At 49.5% G+C, this 15,128-nt stretch overlaps 1 protein-coding gene across 4 annotated transcripts in view; it reads left to right on the forward strand.

Annotated features, from left to right (window-relative positions):
- PRICKLE2 (prickle planar cell polarity protein 2) overlaps positions 1-14,914 on the forward strand; it is a 104,858-nt gene extending 89,944 nt beyond the window's left edge. For 3 of the 4 annotated variants that reach the window (XM_061362325.1, XM_061362329.1, XM_061362328.1), the window contains 4 exons: positions 243-429; positions 2,928-3,791; positions 11,767-11,814; positions 13,017-14,914. In XM_061362325.1, the coding sequence (XP_061218309.1) occupies positions 243-429; positions 2,928-3,791; positions 11,767-11,814; positions 13,017-13,885 (1,968 nt within the window). In that variant the 3' untranslated portion in view covers positions 13,886-14,914. The remainder of the gene's footprint in view (positions 1-242; positions 430-2,927; positions 3,792-11,766; positions 11,815-13,016) is intronic. The other variant, XM_061362327.1, reaches the window with a different exon arrangement.
- Positions 14,915-15,128: the final 214 nt, after the last annotated feature.

A 15,128-nucleotide genomic window follows, 5' to 3' on the forward strand; every position in this document is an offset into this window, starting at 1 on the left:
TCCTTGCACTAACGTGGTCCTGAGGTATTTGCATTTTAATGGATTTCCTGAAGAAGTGATGGGGTGCCCCTGCAAGAACAGGAGTTTCCCATGCATCATGAGGGGGTTAGCTGTAAAACTGGGAGGCTGTATGAGCAAAGGGCACATCTGCTGTGCACAGGCAGGAGACAGGAAGGTTGCTGCCCACATCCCAGATCCCATTTCTGACCAACTCTGCTCCATATTTGTGTTTCCCTCCCCAGATCATTTTTGCTGATGAATGCACCGAGGCTGAAGGGCGGCACTGGCACATGAAGCACTTCTGCTGCTTTGAATGTGAGACGGTGCTGGGGGGGCAGAGGTACATCATGAAGGATGGCAGGCCCTACTGCTGCAGCTGCTTTGAGTCCCTTTATGCTGAGTACTGTGATACCTGCGCCCAGCACATCGGTAAGTGCCACATCTGCAGCCTGCAGTGTGGTTTCTAGCAAGAAGAGCTGTTGCAGTAAGTCTTGACAGCAACCCGGGGCTGCAGGCAGGACTGCGTGCCACCAGGGAGTTAGCACAATAATCTATTTGGTTAAACCACTGCTTATCCGTTCTTGTTTCTTCTCTATCAGAGAGTAACCTCAGGAGCTATTGCAGCCACTGAAAGCTTTCTCTGGTCTAATATAATGTATGCTTCTCTTCCTTTAAATCCCATTTTCCTGTAAACAGCCTGGCTCTTCAACTCACAGATACTTCCCAGCCAAGCTTGCCAAAGGATCACATGTATTAACGAGCTACTGACAGGAAAGATGCTTGTTCATTAGGCATCGTTACTGTTTCTGTTAGCCTTTTCTAGTCAACCCAAAAATAGTTGTTCTCACAGAAAGAAATAATGCACCAGAGTCAGTTTCGGTTTCTAAAGCAGTGATTTGAAATATGCTTTATTCTGGGGGCTAGCTGAATCCCAGCACTCAGGGGTGGTAAGCTGGGCAGAATGGGAAGCCGCCTTGCTGCTCTACCCAGCCCTGTTTGCCACTTGGCTGAGCATTTGCTCGCGGGTGCATGGGCAGCTCTTTCTTTGTCCGTAGAGGTGAGCTCACGTGTTCAGTGTTTCATAGGCTGCAGGGAAAGAAAAAAAGCCCCAAACAACCATTTTGCTCCTGTGCAGCAGCCAGATGGCATAGTGGGGGGAACTCAGTGATCAGCAAGGCACTTGGAGGACGTGTTTGCTGTGACCTACAGCACATCCTTCCCCAAAGCTCAGATGCGGAGCGGTGAGGAAGCAGCTGTTAACGCTTCTCACATGCTCCCTTCTCTCCTGCTTCCCCCATCTGCTATTCTCTCCTCCATCCAGCCAGCTGGAGCCTGCTGACTCTCAGGTTTTGGGGGCAGAATGCCTGTTTTGGTGTATATCTGCACATTTCTAGCAAAGGAAGGACTGCAGCTATCTTGGTGCGAGTTGCTTGTAGTAGTCACTGGGTGTTGTGCTTAATAGCTACATAAATCAGAGATAAGACTTATAAGGCTTGGAGTTGGGTAGCTGAGGATGTAAGGTCCTTCCTCTGCAAGATGGCTTGGGCGCATTGGAAAAGGAGCTGATAAAATCCCACCCACCATCCGCAAGTGTAGCACTCCAGTCTGTATGAAAGCATTTCATTCTTTATAAGGAAAAGAAAAAACCCAATTGCACCAAACCAAACCAAACCTAGTTTGGAATAAAAAGGGCTGTTAATGTACTGTTCATTTGTAAACTGTGCGAGCCCATGCGCTGCACACGTGTGGTGCAGCACCCCACCGTGCTGGCCAGCCCACCCTGTGCAAGGCAGTTTCTCAGGTAACAGGGGCTGTTGCCAGGAACAGCAGCTTAAACCAGTGAATGAACGTTATAGCTGAAACCTCAGGAGCTTTTGCTCACAGCTCTGACCAAGAGCAATGTGCGTGCAGCAGGCATGTGCTCCCCAGGGTTTGGCTGGTGGGGAGCGAACTTGCTGCATCAGTTCCTTTAGTTAAGCCAAAGGGGGAAAGGCAGGAGCGTGCACTCAGATCACTGGGGCTGGGTCTTTCTTTTCCCTTTTAGGGGCCCCAGTAGGCAAAATAAAGTTAGGATGGGGTCGTGGTAGCAGCGAGGGATGGGGATGTCATCTGCTTTGTTGCATACTTAACCAGGGCAGCAGGAATTCCTCATTACAGTTCAGTTGGAGGCTTTTTGTTGTTTTTTTTTTAAATAGGCAGCATATTATTGCTTTGACTTCAAGGACTTTATGGAGAACTTCTTGCATTCCTTTGCTTTATGAACGGAAATATCCCCGTTTAATACGAAATAGCTTGAGGCTCAGTTCTGCTGCCTTTCCCAGAGCTGAGTAACTCCCAAGCAAAGGCCTGCAGCCTGCAAGGAATTAGAAACGGGCTTAACTTCACACGTCAGAGAAACCCTGCTGAAAGCTTTCGGTAGTGAGCCAGGCTGCATGTTGCTTGTAGTTGAGCACAGAATCATGGAATGGCTTCAGTTGGAAGAGACCTAAAGGTCATATAGTGCCATATCCCCTGCCATAGTCAGGGACACCTTCGACTAGAGCAGGTTGCTCCAAGCCCCATCCAACCTGGCTTTGAACACTGCCAGGAGTGTGGCAACCACAGCTTCTCTGGGCACCCTGTGCCAGTGCCTCAGCACTCTCATAGTGAAGAATTTCTTCCCAATATCTAATCTAAATCTCCCTTCTGTCAGGTTAAAACCATTCCCCTTGTCCTGTCCCTACAGGCACTTGTGAAAAGCCCCTCTCCAGCTTTCTTGTCAGCCTGTTTAGGCACTGGAGCTGCTCTAAGGCCTCCCAGAGCCTTCTCCTCTCCAGGCTGAACAGGCCCAGCTCTCCCAACCTGTATTAATAGGGATGTACATGTTAAGTGCAGTGTGAGGTGATGTACATGGGCTGACTCTGATGCTGTGCCTCTTCCCCTTCAAGGTATCGACCAGGGCCAGATGACATACGACGGCCAGCACTGGCACGCCACTGAGACCTGCTTCTGCTGCGCGCAGTGCAAGAAGTCGCTGCTGGGACGGCCCTTCTTGCCCAAGCAGGGGCAGATCTTCTGCTCCAGGGCCTGCAGTGTCGGCGATGACCCCAATGGCTCTGACTCCTCTGACTCAGCTTTCCAGAATGCGCGAGCCAAGGAGTCCCGCCGCAGCGCCAAGATCGGCAAGAACAAGGGGAAGGGTGAGGAGGGAGCACGCAGCCCATGCAACCAGCTGCAGGTCACCTCCAACCGCCTCTCCACCGACGTGGACCCTCTGTCTCTGCAGATGGATTTGCTGAGCCTGGCCAGCCAGACGCCGAGCCTCAACAGGGAGCACTTGTGGAGGAGCAGGGACGAGCTCTATCACTATGGGAGCAAAATGGAGCAAAGTCAGTCTCAAAGCCCTTTGCAGCTTCTCAGCCAGTGCAACATAAGGACCTCCTATAACCCCAGCCAGGTCCCAGGCTCGCAGCAGGATGTATGGGCAAAACATTTCAGCAATCAAAAGAGGAGCTCCTCGCTGGCCATGAAAAGCCACAGTGGCAGCTTCGTCCAGGACTGCAGAGAGGACTACTACTCAGGGAGGCTTCGTTCACAGGAGAGCTACAGCGACATGTCCAGCCAGAGCTTCCCTGAGACCAGAGGAAGCCTCAAAGTCCCTAAGTACGAAGAAGAAGAGGAAGGTGGGATGCCAACGCCTCAGTGCCGCACCCGGCACCCCATCAATGCCCTCAAGTTCACAGAGGACCTGACGCCTACCGAGCAGACTCCCCGCGGCTCCATGGAGTCCCTTGCACTCTCTAATGCAACAGGTACATCACCCCTGCTCCCAGGGTACCACCCTGTGACCATCCCAGATCTCCTCCATGTGATGGGGTCAGTGTCACAGCTGGTGTCTTTCCATTACAGGGGTGACTGGCAGCTTGGGGACTGCTGTTCAGTGCCTGCTACCCCTCCTCTTGCTCTGCTTGCTGGTTTACCAAATGCAGGGCTTTATGGACTGCTGGCTTTTCCATGTTAGCTCAGAACAAATGTTTGCAAGCTCTTTAATCCTCCCTTTTATGAAGAGGGAGGGGGGAATCAAGGCCAGCTGCTAATGCAGAGGCAGATTCCAGCCTTCAGCACTTTGAAGGACTGCTGTCAGCTGCCCTTGCAGGCTAAAACTATTTTAAAGTGCTTTGAAATAAGCCCTTTTTGCATGTTGCACAGTCCTCGAGCATATGACTAGTTAAAAGAAATTCCTCCCACCATACGCATGGCTCTGTTTCTCCTATTCCCCAGTCCTCAGATAGAAACTGCAGGGGAAAGCCAGGCGAGATGCTTGTCCCATCAGGCTGAACCCATTTCTCATGAGTGCATCCTAGGGTAATATTTCTCAGTCCTCTCACCCCAAACATGTTTGGGTTTCATTCTGCGGCCGCGGGGCTGGCTGTGCATGCATGGACGTGTCTGCAGCAGGCTCTGGTCCGTGGCTCAGCACTGGGGAATCTCAGTCCCCTGCAAACTCCATCCTTCATGCAGGTAGTTTGCATTATGAGATGGCTGAGCTCATCTGGCAGAGCTAGTGCTTGCTTCCATGTCCCTCAGCAGAAAACTTCCTGGGAAAAAGAGATGGGGATGCTGGCAGCGGGTCCTCAGAGAGCTGAATCCGAGCTCCATGTTCTGCCCTGCCTGGACAGACAGGTTTGCTCTGCTACACCAGTGCTTCCTCCTCAGCCTGCTCCTTGGTGTGTTTGTTTAGGGAAGTTGCCAGCCCTGTGCCAGAATGTGAAATGGTTCCTGTGTTCAGCCGGGATCTTCCTAAGTGGCACAGCAGTGGAGGGGAAGAGGAGAAACTAATGAGCTGGAGAGGGTTTTGCTCAAACAGCCTCAGATAGACACAGAGGAAAAAGAGTTGTGAAATGGTGAGGGAGTTGGGAATTGCTCTCCAAAACAAGGTTTCCATTAGCAAAGCTCCACATTTCCAAAGCTGTGTTCCTGAAAACTCCTATTGTGTAAACCCCATCAGTACAAAGAGTCTTGAGCAACACCAAGTTCAGATGAGCAATCCCTGAGTATTGGAGGGGTTGTTGCATGCTTTGGAGGTGAAGTGTTAACAAGTTATTGAGGATACAGGTCAAGAGACAGGAAACGTGGCAAAGCCTTGGCATTAGAGTGGAAATCATTGCATTTCATTTTAGAACCCCCTTTTTAAAATGCTGGGAGGAAACCTTCCAAAGGGACCTGTCCCATACGTTCCCAAAGCATGACTTTCTTTACAGGCAGTGCCTGCTGTAAAGACTGGCTTCTTTCCTGCTTTCTGGAGCAGAGGCTCAGCATGATGGGGCTTGCAGTGCATTGAAGCAGTTCCTCTGCAGAGTGAGGTGATAACATTTTTATTGATGTGTAGGATTCTAATAACTTGCCTTCCTCCGGGACCTGGCTCAGCTCAAGCTGGGGGGGCACTGGGCAGTAACAGGCAGCTCCACCAGGGCCGTGTGTGCAATTACAGAGGACTTAATTATCATCCCATTTAAATGGCAGTGTTTTGAGGGTGAGGATGTCAGGGTGCATCACCCCAATGCTTTTTCCATCCCCACTGCCACTGAGCAAGCAGTCCAGCAAGCACCCCGTGAAGCTCCCCCCGTAAACTCCACACAAGGTCCCTTTGAGCTGCTGATGCGTCCATCGCAGCTGCTTCACCTTATAAAGTGAAGTAACACTGCATCCGTCTTAACATTTTATGGCATCACTGAAACCCTTTTTTTCTTTATAGGGAGCTGAAGCGCAAACAGTCCCTGAGCTGCAGAGCACATGTTAAAAGCTGGACCCTCCCTGGCAGCAAATTTTGCTGTGGTGTTTCTATTACAACTAACTAGCCAGAGGCATCCGTAAGAGCAGATAACTCATAGGGTGTGCAGCATCAATCCCTGTGTCCCTCGCCAGAAGGCTGTCTCCTGCAAACAGATGCTGTCCCTGTAATATTTGTAATGCATTCAATGATAGACTCGGGGTCACCCATTGGATAGGTCAAAATCTTTGTGATCCCAAGTGTCCTGCAAGACCCCAGGTTTCTCTTTTTCAACTTAGTCGCTTGAAAGCCAGTTCCTTGTGGATTAGTAAAGCTGTGTGACACCGTGTTAATCCTGGACATTGCCCTTAAAGCACTGGACTGTGCTCTGCTGTTTCACCATGGGTAGTAGTGCACCAGCAGACCCTGGAGTTGCAGGGGTAGCTTTGACCCTCCTTGTGCTCTGTTTCAGGGTTCAAATTAGATGGGAGCATCTCTACGATCCTCTAGGTCTTGCTTGTGTAATTGCCACAAATGCTAATGTGTTTTAAACACATCCTCTGAAAAAGGGCAGTTTCTTGCTGGTGGAGGGCATCTCCCCTTTCCTTCCGTATTTCTGTTTGAAAGTCCCTTTTCTGTCATAGCTGAAGGTTGTGACAGACTGATCTGCTACAGCTTCTTGCAGACTGGATGGTCCTCCTGCCCAGCATGGCCATTAGCTGAAGAGGCAAAGAACAAAAACGATTTCCCAGCACATTCTCCAAGAGAGAGCTCATTTTTTGCTGATTTTATATTTCCTTTTATATTGTATTTCCTTTGGCTGCTTTGGGGCTTTTTTTTAATGGCATTAGCAACAATGCAAAACAGTGGATGCTGTAGCAATGTTTACCCCATAGCTCCCTTCATGAAGCAATCAGGATGATGCTGAGATGGAGTTTGTCCAGGAAGCTTTTCTCATGAGGAGGATCCTACCAGAGGTTAATCACTTCCCAGAAGATACTCGGTCCATCACAGCCATGCTCCCAGTGCTTGTGCTCTGCTTTGCTCCACTTGTGCTTGCACTGCCCTCTGAACAGGTTTTGCAGGTGCTTTATGTGCCTGGCAGCTGAATTAGAAACCCAGACCTGATCTCTGCTAATTCCAGGCAGTCAAATCCTCAAAATCCCAGATGGTCAGATAGCCCAGTAATGCTAAATGTTATTCTCTGGGAACAGTCTCTGTGTGCAGCTTGCAGACAGAGCAGGAGTACTTTGGAAGGAGAAGTCACATTGAACGGTGACATGTTGAACGACAAAAGGAGAAGTAGAGTTTGAGCATTCCTTGGGGAAAATGAGTCTGGGTGAGGGTAACAGTCTCATCTGTCACAGGCATAATCCAGGGGAGAAGAAAGATGTTAAACTGGTGCCATTACAGGGTGGAATGTGATTTCACATGTGTGGTGCATGTTTCTCCAGTTATCTGTGTTGTGAGATGCCCAAAGGCCCCAAAAAGGTTGTTTTTCCAGGGCTAGACAACCACTGGGATATACCCAGAAAGCAGAGAGGAAAAAACCCTATCTATATGCACGGGTTAGTGCTGATCCCTGTACATCTGAATTGCAGAGTGACCTGAAGGCATCGTCTGGCTCCAGTCCCCTCTTCCTCTTGCTTGAGGAAGAGCTGAAAGGTTTGGGGTGAGAGGAAGAAAAGGTCCCATATCTCAGGGCCAGAGTTATGTTTTCCAAAGAAACAATGGCACAGCCTCTCCTGCACTGAGGGTTTGGGACACCCTCATGGATGGTAGTAACAGGCTCGAGATGAGGCATCCAGTGGCTAGTCCCCATCCCTGTGTCCTCATGGCACTGCATCCCACCAGTGCTGCTGTTCCCCCTGGGCTGGAGAGGGAAGCCACCCCTGGCGCTTCAGCCAAGTTACACAAGCCAGGAAATGACACATTGGCTGTTCATGACTTTTTCTGAGAAAAAGTAGGCTCCCAGCTCTCTAGCACGCTCCTACCATCCTCTTTTCTCTAGACATGGTCAGCGTAAAACTGCTTCCAAGTCAGGAGGTGGGATCCCTGGAAGGATTTCTTGTGATTTTGAGACCTAGGTATAACATTCCTAATCCAAGCTGAGTCATTTTGAAACCAGACATGAAGACAGAGGTCTTCCATCCCAAATGACCAATGCCAAAACATTATAAAGCTGCCAGGAATGTTTCTTCTCCCCCTCACCCGCCTTTTGCCGCTCAGCAGTGGGAAGCATGGCATGCTTGGCTGTGAGAGCCAGCCATAATCATGCCTTCACCCCATTTGGCACATGGACGCACACAGGATGGCAAGTGGGGGCACACCATAGAGGCTCTCAGCACCACAACCCACTTGGTGAGCGCTCTGCTTTCCCTGGAATTGTTTAGTTTCCTTCATTTCCAGTTACATAAGGGTTCTGCTTTATTTCTGCATGCCCCGAGGTCACTCAGAAGTGAGACAAGGCTGAGCTATAAACAAAGCCTTGGGCAGGCTGTTTCTCCTTCAGTTCCTTTTTAGTTCTTGGGGTTGAACTTGAAATAAACCCTGTTTCAGGGTTGGTGAGAATGTGCCTGCCTGGTGCTATGAGAGAGAGAAGGCTCTGACATGGGTGGCTGGACTAGAGAGATCCCATCCTGTCCCCTCTTGTATCTTCATAGCTGCATTTAAACACTGCGTTGGGTGCAGTGTTTTGGTGCAAGCAGGCACCCATCTGGGGCTCAGGTGGTGAGGGCTGTGATGCACAGGTGTATGTGTACATGATGATAAATGTAAAGGCAAGAAGCAAGCGTCAGCATAGCCTGGTTTGTTTGCAGTATTGTAAGTCAGGGCATTTTGCATTCCCCAGGCAGGCTGAAGCAGACGATGCTATCTGTGCAGTGGATGTCTGGCTGCAGCAGAGCCTCACCCTGTGTTAGCACAGCTTTGCTGGGAGTTGAATGTAATGAGGGCTGGAAGCTGCTTCCCGTCACAGGGGGCTTCATTCCCAGCCTCCCACCCAGCATACGTGCTCCCTGCGGCCCCTCTGCTGTCATTTACCAAGTGGTTTAATAATTCATAATTACTGCAACTTGCAGCCCCGGTTTAGCAAAGCACCCAGTGAGATTTCAGCGCCTTCAAGTGCTTTGTTGTGGCAAAGTTGTAGAGGTGATGCTTATGAGGATTATCTCTGTGCCTTATTTGTTTGTTATTTCCCTTGGCAATGTTGATGGGTTAAACATAGTTCTAATAGGGGTGGGGAAAGACTTCAGAGGGGATCATACGTCGTATTCTTATCAAACCTTAATGTTAAGCAGAAACCTGGTTTGCGTTCCTGGTTCTGTACCAGTTTTATATTGAATGCCTGCAGACAAGCTACAGCTTTGGCTTGTGTTCATCCAAAAGGCGTGTTTCCATAGCTCCGGAGTGAAATATTGAGCCTGGCAGCCCCACGCAGTGGAGAACAGCAGCAAAATAACCTGCTATGTCCACATGTGCCACGGTGCTGGCTCCAATCTGGCTATGGGACAGCTCCCAGCCAATGCACCACAGGTGCCATCTCTCCTCTTCCAGTGCAAGAGCCTCTGGGGCAGCTGCCAATGGGTGCACTCAGAGCATCATTCTACACAAGGGAGGTCTAGTGGGGTCAACACATCACCCCAAGGTTTGCACCCATGGAAAGGGCTTGGTGATGGGGTAAGAACCATCCAGATCAGGGCTCCTGCTCTCCTGGATGGCCTTGGGAAAAAGATTCTCAAGTTTCCTTGTTAGCAAATAGTTGTCACTGTGTGGTGGCTCCCTCACATGCTCTTTCTTCCAGGTTAGGGCTCTGTAGGGGTATCAGCTGTGTTCCCAGGTGAAACACTTCATTAAGAGGGAGCTGCAGCGGCTGTAAATAAATACTGGTAATTCAGGAAGATTGGACCTCAGTGCACTGGTGCAGCTCTGAAATGGCAAGTGACTGCATAAGAGGAGGGTCGGTGCCACCTTCACCCTGTCCAGGGAGACCTGGAGCCACCCTATGCATGCGCAGGCACCTGCTGCCTTTGGGTGCCCAGGAGACCCTCAGGTGCTGGAGCCTGCTCCAGCCCTCCGCTGTGATTGCACAGGAGGTTTTATGCTTTTCCAAGCTGAAATTTTCCTTGCAGGAGCTCCCCAGACCTGGAGAATAACGTCTTCCTCTCCTCTTTGCAAGCATTTTTTTCTGCATTTGAAGGCTGTTATTATATCCCCTTAAGCCTTCTCTTCTCTAGACTAAACAACCCCTGCTCTTTCAAACTTTATTCCTAGGTTATATTTTCTAGATGAAACTTTTTAGACAAATGGTTATTGCCATCCTCTGAACTCACTGCAGTCAGACTGGAGGGCTCCTGGCGTGCTCCCACCGTGCCTTGCTGAGGCTGTGTGGCTCCGCAGGGATGGGCAGGATCATTTAGAGAGCTTTGAAAGATTAATCTGAGCCTACCCCCCAGTTGTGATGCTTTACACCTTGTGTTGATGTTAATGTAAAGTTAAGGCTTGTGTTTCACAAGGGTTAGAACTTGCATCCTTGAGAAGTGAAGGGGGCTTTGGGTGCAGCCTCAGGAGCATGAGCTCCATCCACCCTGAGCTGTGTGTGCTCTGTGCTGCCATTCCTCTTACAATCAACATTTCCCCAGCAATTCTAGACCTTAAAATATGTGTGCTTAATTATAATTAGGCTGCCTGGTTGAACAGCCAGAAACATCCCCTGGACATAATAATCACTGATTAAACCTTGCGCTCCAAGCACGGGCTGTATATATATTACAGGCTCCTCGTATGAAATTGCTGCCCCTTGTGCTGACCAGCACTTTGAAGGGAGAGAGACAAAAGCACTCACAGTGTGTGCAAGGGGCTGGACACCCTCATCCTGTGTGAATTAAACCTGTGGAAGCCTTGGCTCTGCCTTTCCAGGAGCTGGATGGAGATAGCCATGGTGGGAGAGCCAAAACTTGTGGGTACCATCTAATGCAGCTGCTGTCACCAGATGAAGCACTGGCTCACCCTGTGTCCCTATGAGGCAGGATGAGATTGGTCCCTTTCAAATGATGCTGCCAAAATCCATCTGCTGACAGCACAGAAACATCCTGTGGTGTTTAGAGCTGTATTCCTGCACAGTGCTCTTGTTGCTCATTCCTATTGCAGTTCTCTTAACAAAGGGTTGCATAAATGTCACCAAGGGCTCATTTTCCTTGGCGTCAGCTATTGTCTGACAGATCCGATTAAGGCCACACTCGGCTGTCAGCAGCCATGATTCACATTCAGGTTAGCTCTGCCATGAATCCCACTGTTATCCTAGCTTTTTTGGGGGGTCTTTGTGCATGTTATTGATTTGCTTTTCACTCCTGGAGGTGCTACTGGGCTCCTCCATGGTGGCACAGGAAGGAGATGGGGAAGCAGTGCCTGATGTGACGAACAGCATCACTGGGATCAGAGGCAGAAGACTGGGGGTCCAGCAGGGAGGAGTGCCAGGAATCACTCACTCCTATAATGGGAACAGGGAAAGCAGGGATGGGGAACCTACACAGAACCTGTGCAGGACTGTTTCCAAAGGGCAGTAGGCAGGTTGGGTTGGGTCACTGAAAATCAGTGTGGCTTAGGAAAAGATAAAAGGTGTCAAGCTGGCTTGGGAAGTGTGCCCTTTTCAAAGCAAAACATGGCTTTTTCGTGTTTTGTTTTGTTTTTTTAACCTAGCCTCCTCCTTTTCCTGTAGCTTTCAGGGATCACCTTTGCTTTACCTTCCATAAACTCCAGAAACATCCCCATTGGCAGCAGAAAGCGGAGGAGTAGAGAGAAATGGCCATGGCAGCTGGGACTCAGGAAGCAAAGCCAAATCATGTGAGACCCGGCAGCAGCTTGGGCTCAAGTGCTAAAGCTTTCCCTGGTGCCACCGAGGGGAGGATTTGGAAACGTTCTGCCCATCCTTGCAGGATCTGTTGATCTTTTTAAGGCTGAGTCCAAAGAAACCCTAAAGCAGCTCATGAGAGGAGTTAGGGACAGCAGCCCTTGTTCAGGTTTGGCAAGAGCAGCAAATGCCAGAGGAGCTGAGCTCTTGACGAAATGTAAGCAGCTTTTGTGAAGGGGGAAAAAAGAAGTTTATTCTTGAATTGTGGGCTGGGTTGTTGTTTTATTTAATTAATTTACAAAGTCATAAATTCCTGGTTATTGCATAAGGGCTGTGCGTCATGGGGAAAATCCTGCTGATGGTGCACAGCTCTCTGCGTTTGGTCTGCACAGGGAGGCTGTCGGAGAGGGACGGGGAGAAGAGTGCCAAAGCAAACACTGCGTTTGATTTGGGATGAAATGGAGCTCTTTTGAAATAGCTTGCGAAACGTTTTGTCCTGAGCTTGTAGTGCAAACGCTGGCTCCTGCCAGTTGTCAAGCTAACATGGGGATAGTCACAAAATAGGCAGGAAACACCCTTAAAACAGGTCAAGGACTAGGGCAGTGTGGGGTGTGTTGAGTTTCTCATTGATGGGCAGGTTGCTGAGCAGACACCCCACTTCTCTGCTGTCGGGTGAAGGCTTTCTGGGCTGGAGGAAAGCATCTTGCAGGAGCTCAGAGATGGCTGGCACATGGGAAAGAGCCAGTGGTGTCTTAGAATCACAGAATGGTTTGGGTTGCAGAGACCTTAAAGCTCATCCAGTTCCACCCCCCTGCCACAGGCAAGGACACCTTCCGGTAGAGGAGGTTGCTCCAAGCCCCGATGTCCAACCTGGCCTTGAGCACTGCCAGAGATAAGGCAGCCACAGCTGCTCTGGGCAACGTGTTCAATGGGACCTGTGCAGCATAGTAACAAGCCTGAATTAGTGGCCCCATTTTAAGCTGCTCCTGTTGTTATTCAGTCCTCCAAAACATATTGTTGCATAGGGTGTGGGTGCTGGATCATGGCACCCTAGTTATCTCAGCATGCAGGAGGCCTCAGGTTACCTCTGATGCAGAATTTCTCACTGGTATTGCTAGTTATTCCTATCAAGTTGCAGGCAGTGTAGACATATGGGGAAGGGAAGTCGTGAAAAGCAACTCAAGTCCAACTCAAAACACCTTAAATTGGTGTGATTTCCCCAAAGGAGGAACTGCCTGCTCTTTAGGAAAAAATAAAATCATCCTCTTAAAAGGGCTCTTCGGGACAGCATCTAAACCATGAAGTTATTATTTAAAGCAAAAGTATTAGGCCAAAACCAGCCTTCTCCCCCCCATCTCTACTGATAGAAATATCTCCTTCTTAACTCTCTTTTTCTCCTTTTGCCTGTTCCCTGCAAAGGCCTCTCAGCAGATGGTGGAGCCAAGCGCCAGGAGCATCTCTCCAGGTTCTCAATGCCTGACCTAAGCAAAGACTCGGGCATGAACGTCTCGGAGAAGTTGAGCAACATGGGCACCCTGAACTCCTCCGTGCAGTTTCGCAGCGCCGAGTCCGTCCGCAGCCTGCTCTCAGTGCCGCAGTACCAGGACATGGAGCCCAACCTGCACAACCTCGCCAGCCCCCTCGGGTACCGAGAGAGGGCGGCGCACGGGCGGATGCACCAGAGCTTTGACTATGGCAGTGGGGTGCCCGGGGGCAAGCTAGGGGCACAGGACGGTTTGAGGCATGCCCCCATGAGCGAGCGCACACGCCGCCGAACTAACCTGCAGGATGATGACCGGCATTACCGCCCACACCGGCCCCGGCGGTCGCGGCGTTCCCGCTCGGATAACGCCCTGCACTTGGCCAGCGAGCAGTGCTACCGGCTGAAGGAGAGACCCTCGCTTCGAGCCAGGGAAGACTACGACCAGTTCATGCACCAGAGGAGCTGCAGGGAGACGGTGGAGCAGGGTCCCCGCAGGGACGTCTACGGCCACTGTCCCCGGACAGTGTCGGATCTCGCCTTGCAGAACCACTTGGGTGAGAGGTGGGGGCCCTACTTTGCCGAATACGACTGGTGCTCGACCTGCTCCTCCTCTTCGGAGTCTGACAACGAGGGCTATTTCCTCGGGGAGCCAATTCCCCAACCCACTCGCCTCCGGTATGTGACCAGTGAGGAGCTCCTGCACAAGTATGGCTCATACAGCATGCCCAAGTCTTCCACGTTGGGTGGCAGGGGACAGTTACACAGCCGGAAAAGACAGAAGAGCAAAAACTGTATCATATCCTAATGGCATCATTGCCAGGCACCTTGGGAGAATGTAAATTAACTCACAAACTTGCACTGGCTTAGATCATGTAAGTGCTTTTATTGTAACAAAAAGCGATCTGAAAGAGTAGGGATTTGTGAGAAGGTTGTAGACTGGCTTCTAGAAATAGTCATAATCCTGGGCACGGTGAATATATTTTGCACATCTTAACTTTGGAGAAATAAAAGAACACAGAAAAGTTCACTTTAGCCTCTAATACTTACCCAGTAGTTTTTCCTCTTTCTCCCAGATACTGCCACCCGTTTGAGTTCTGTTTGTCCATACGTTTTTGGTTACCACTGTTGACTCTCAGCATCAGTTTGCTGGTAGCTTTTGCTTTCCACCACGATTTTGTTTTCCATTAGCCATGTCGGTAGGTGATTTGTCTCTCGGACGGTGTGGGAGCCTAAGTTATTTCCGTGATTGTTGTAAATGCAATGTAAATGAGAGTTTGGAGAAAATATTTTTGTATTTTGTAATATCAGAGGAATTTCTATATCTTAGGAGTCATTGGGAAAATGCATGCACATTCAGAGTTGTTTTCAGCCAGAGCTGACCAAACAGTACTTTGGACCCCCCTCTTTTCCATTCTGTCATCAAACTTCTTAAGGTCTATCAGTGAGAGTTTGAGTTGTCATTTGTTTTGAGGTGTTTTGGTTTGGTTTAACCCTTTTTTTCTGTTTGTTTGTTTGTTTTGATCCTGGTCAATAAAGGGAATGTTTCCTGATACATTAAGTCTTGTAGAGGCCTCGGTGGCATTTTGAATTCTGCTCATGCCTGTGATTTGCAGGTTACACTCCATCAGTCAGATACAGGAACCCTGATAGCTGCAAATGGGACTTATTTTTATTTTAATTATTATTATTAAATAGGAAAGAACAGAACTACCAAATGTCTGCAACGTTGTAAATGACCAAAGCCAGAGAAGGAATTTTACACCTCTGTAGAGAACGCTGAAGTTACTAAACGTTGAACTATTATTTGGAGTAAATAAAAGTGTAAATGGTGCAATTGTGTGATGTCAGCATGACGTTGTTTTGAATATAGACTTGTCTTATGGTGCTCTAGTCTCCTGGGTTATGTTAACTGCTGTTCATTATGAAGTGGAAGTCTCAGTATTGCCTACTGCCTAACACATAAGAGAACAACCGCAAACCGCTCCCCATGGGCATGATCCTGCCCTGTTTGGGGTGGGGCTCAGCCCCTGCCAGCCCCATCCTGGCAG

This window comes from Neopsephotus bourkii, unplaced genomic scaffold (genome assembly GCF_033783945.1).
Source record: "Neopsephotus bourkii isolate Nb327-2 ecotype Australia unplaced genomic scaffold, CSIRO-AGI_Nbou_v1 NB_1120, whole genome shotgun sequence".
In the NCBI taxonomy this organism is placed as follows: domain Eukaryota; kingdom Metazoa; phylum Chordata; class Aves; order Psittaciformes; family Psittacidae; genus Neopsephotus; species Neopsephotus bourkii.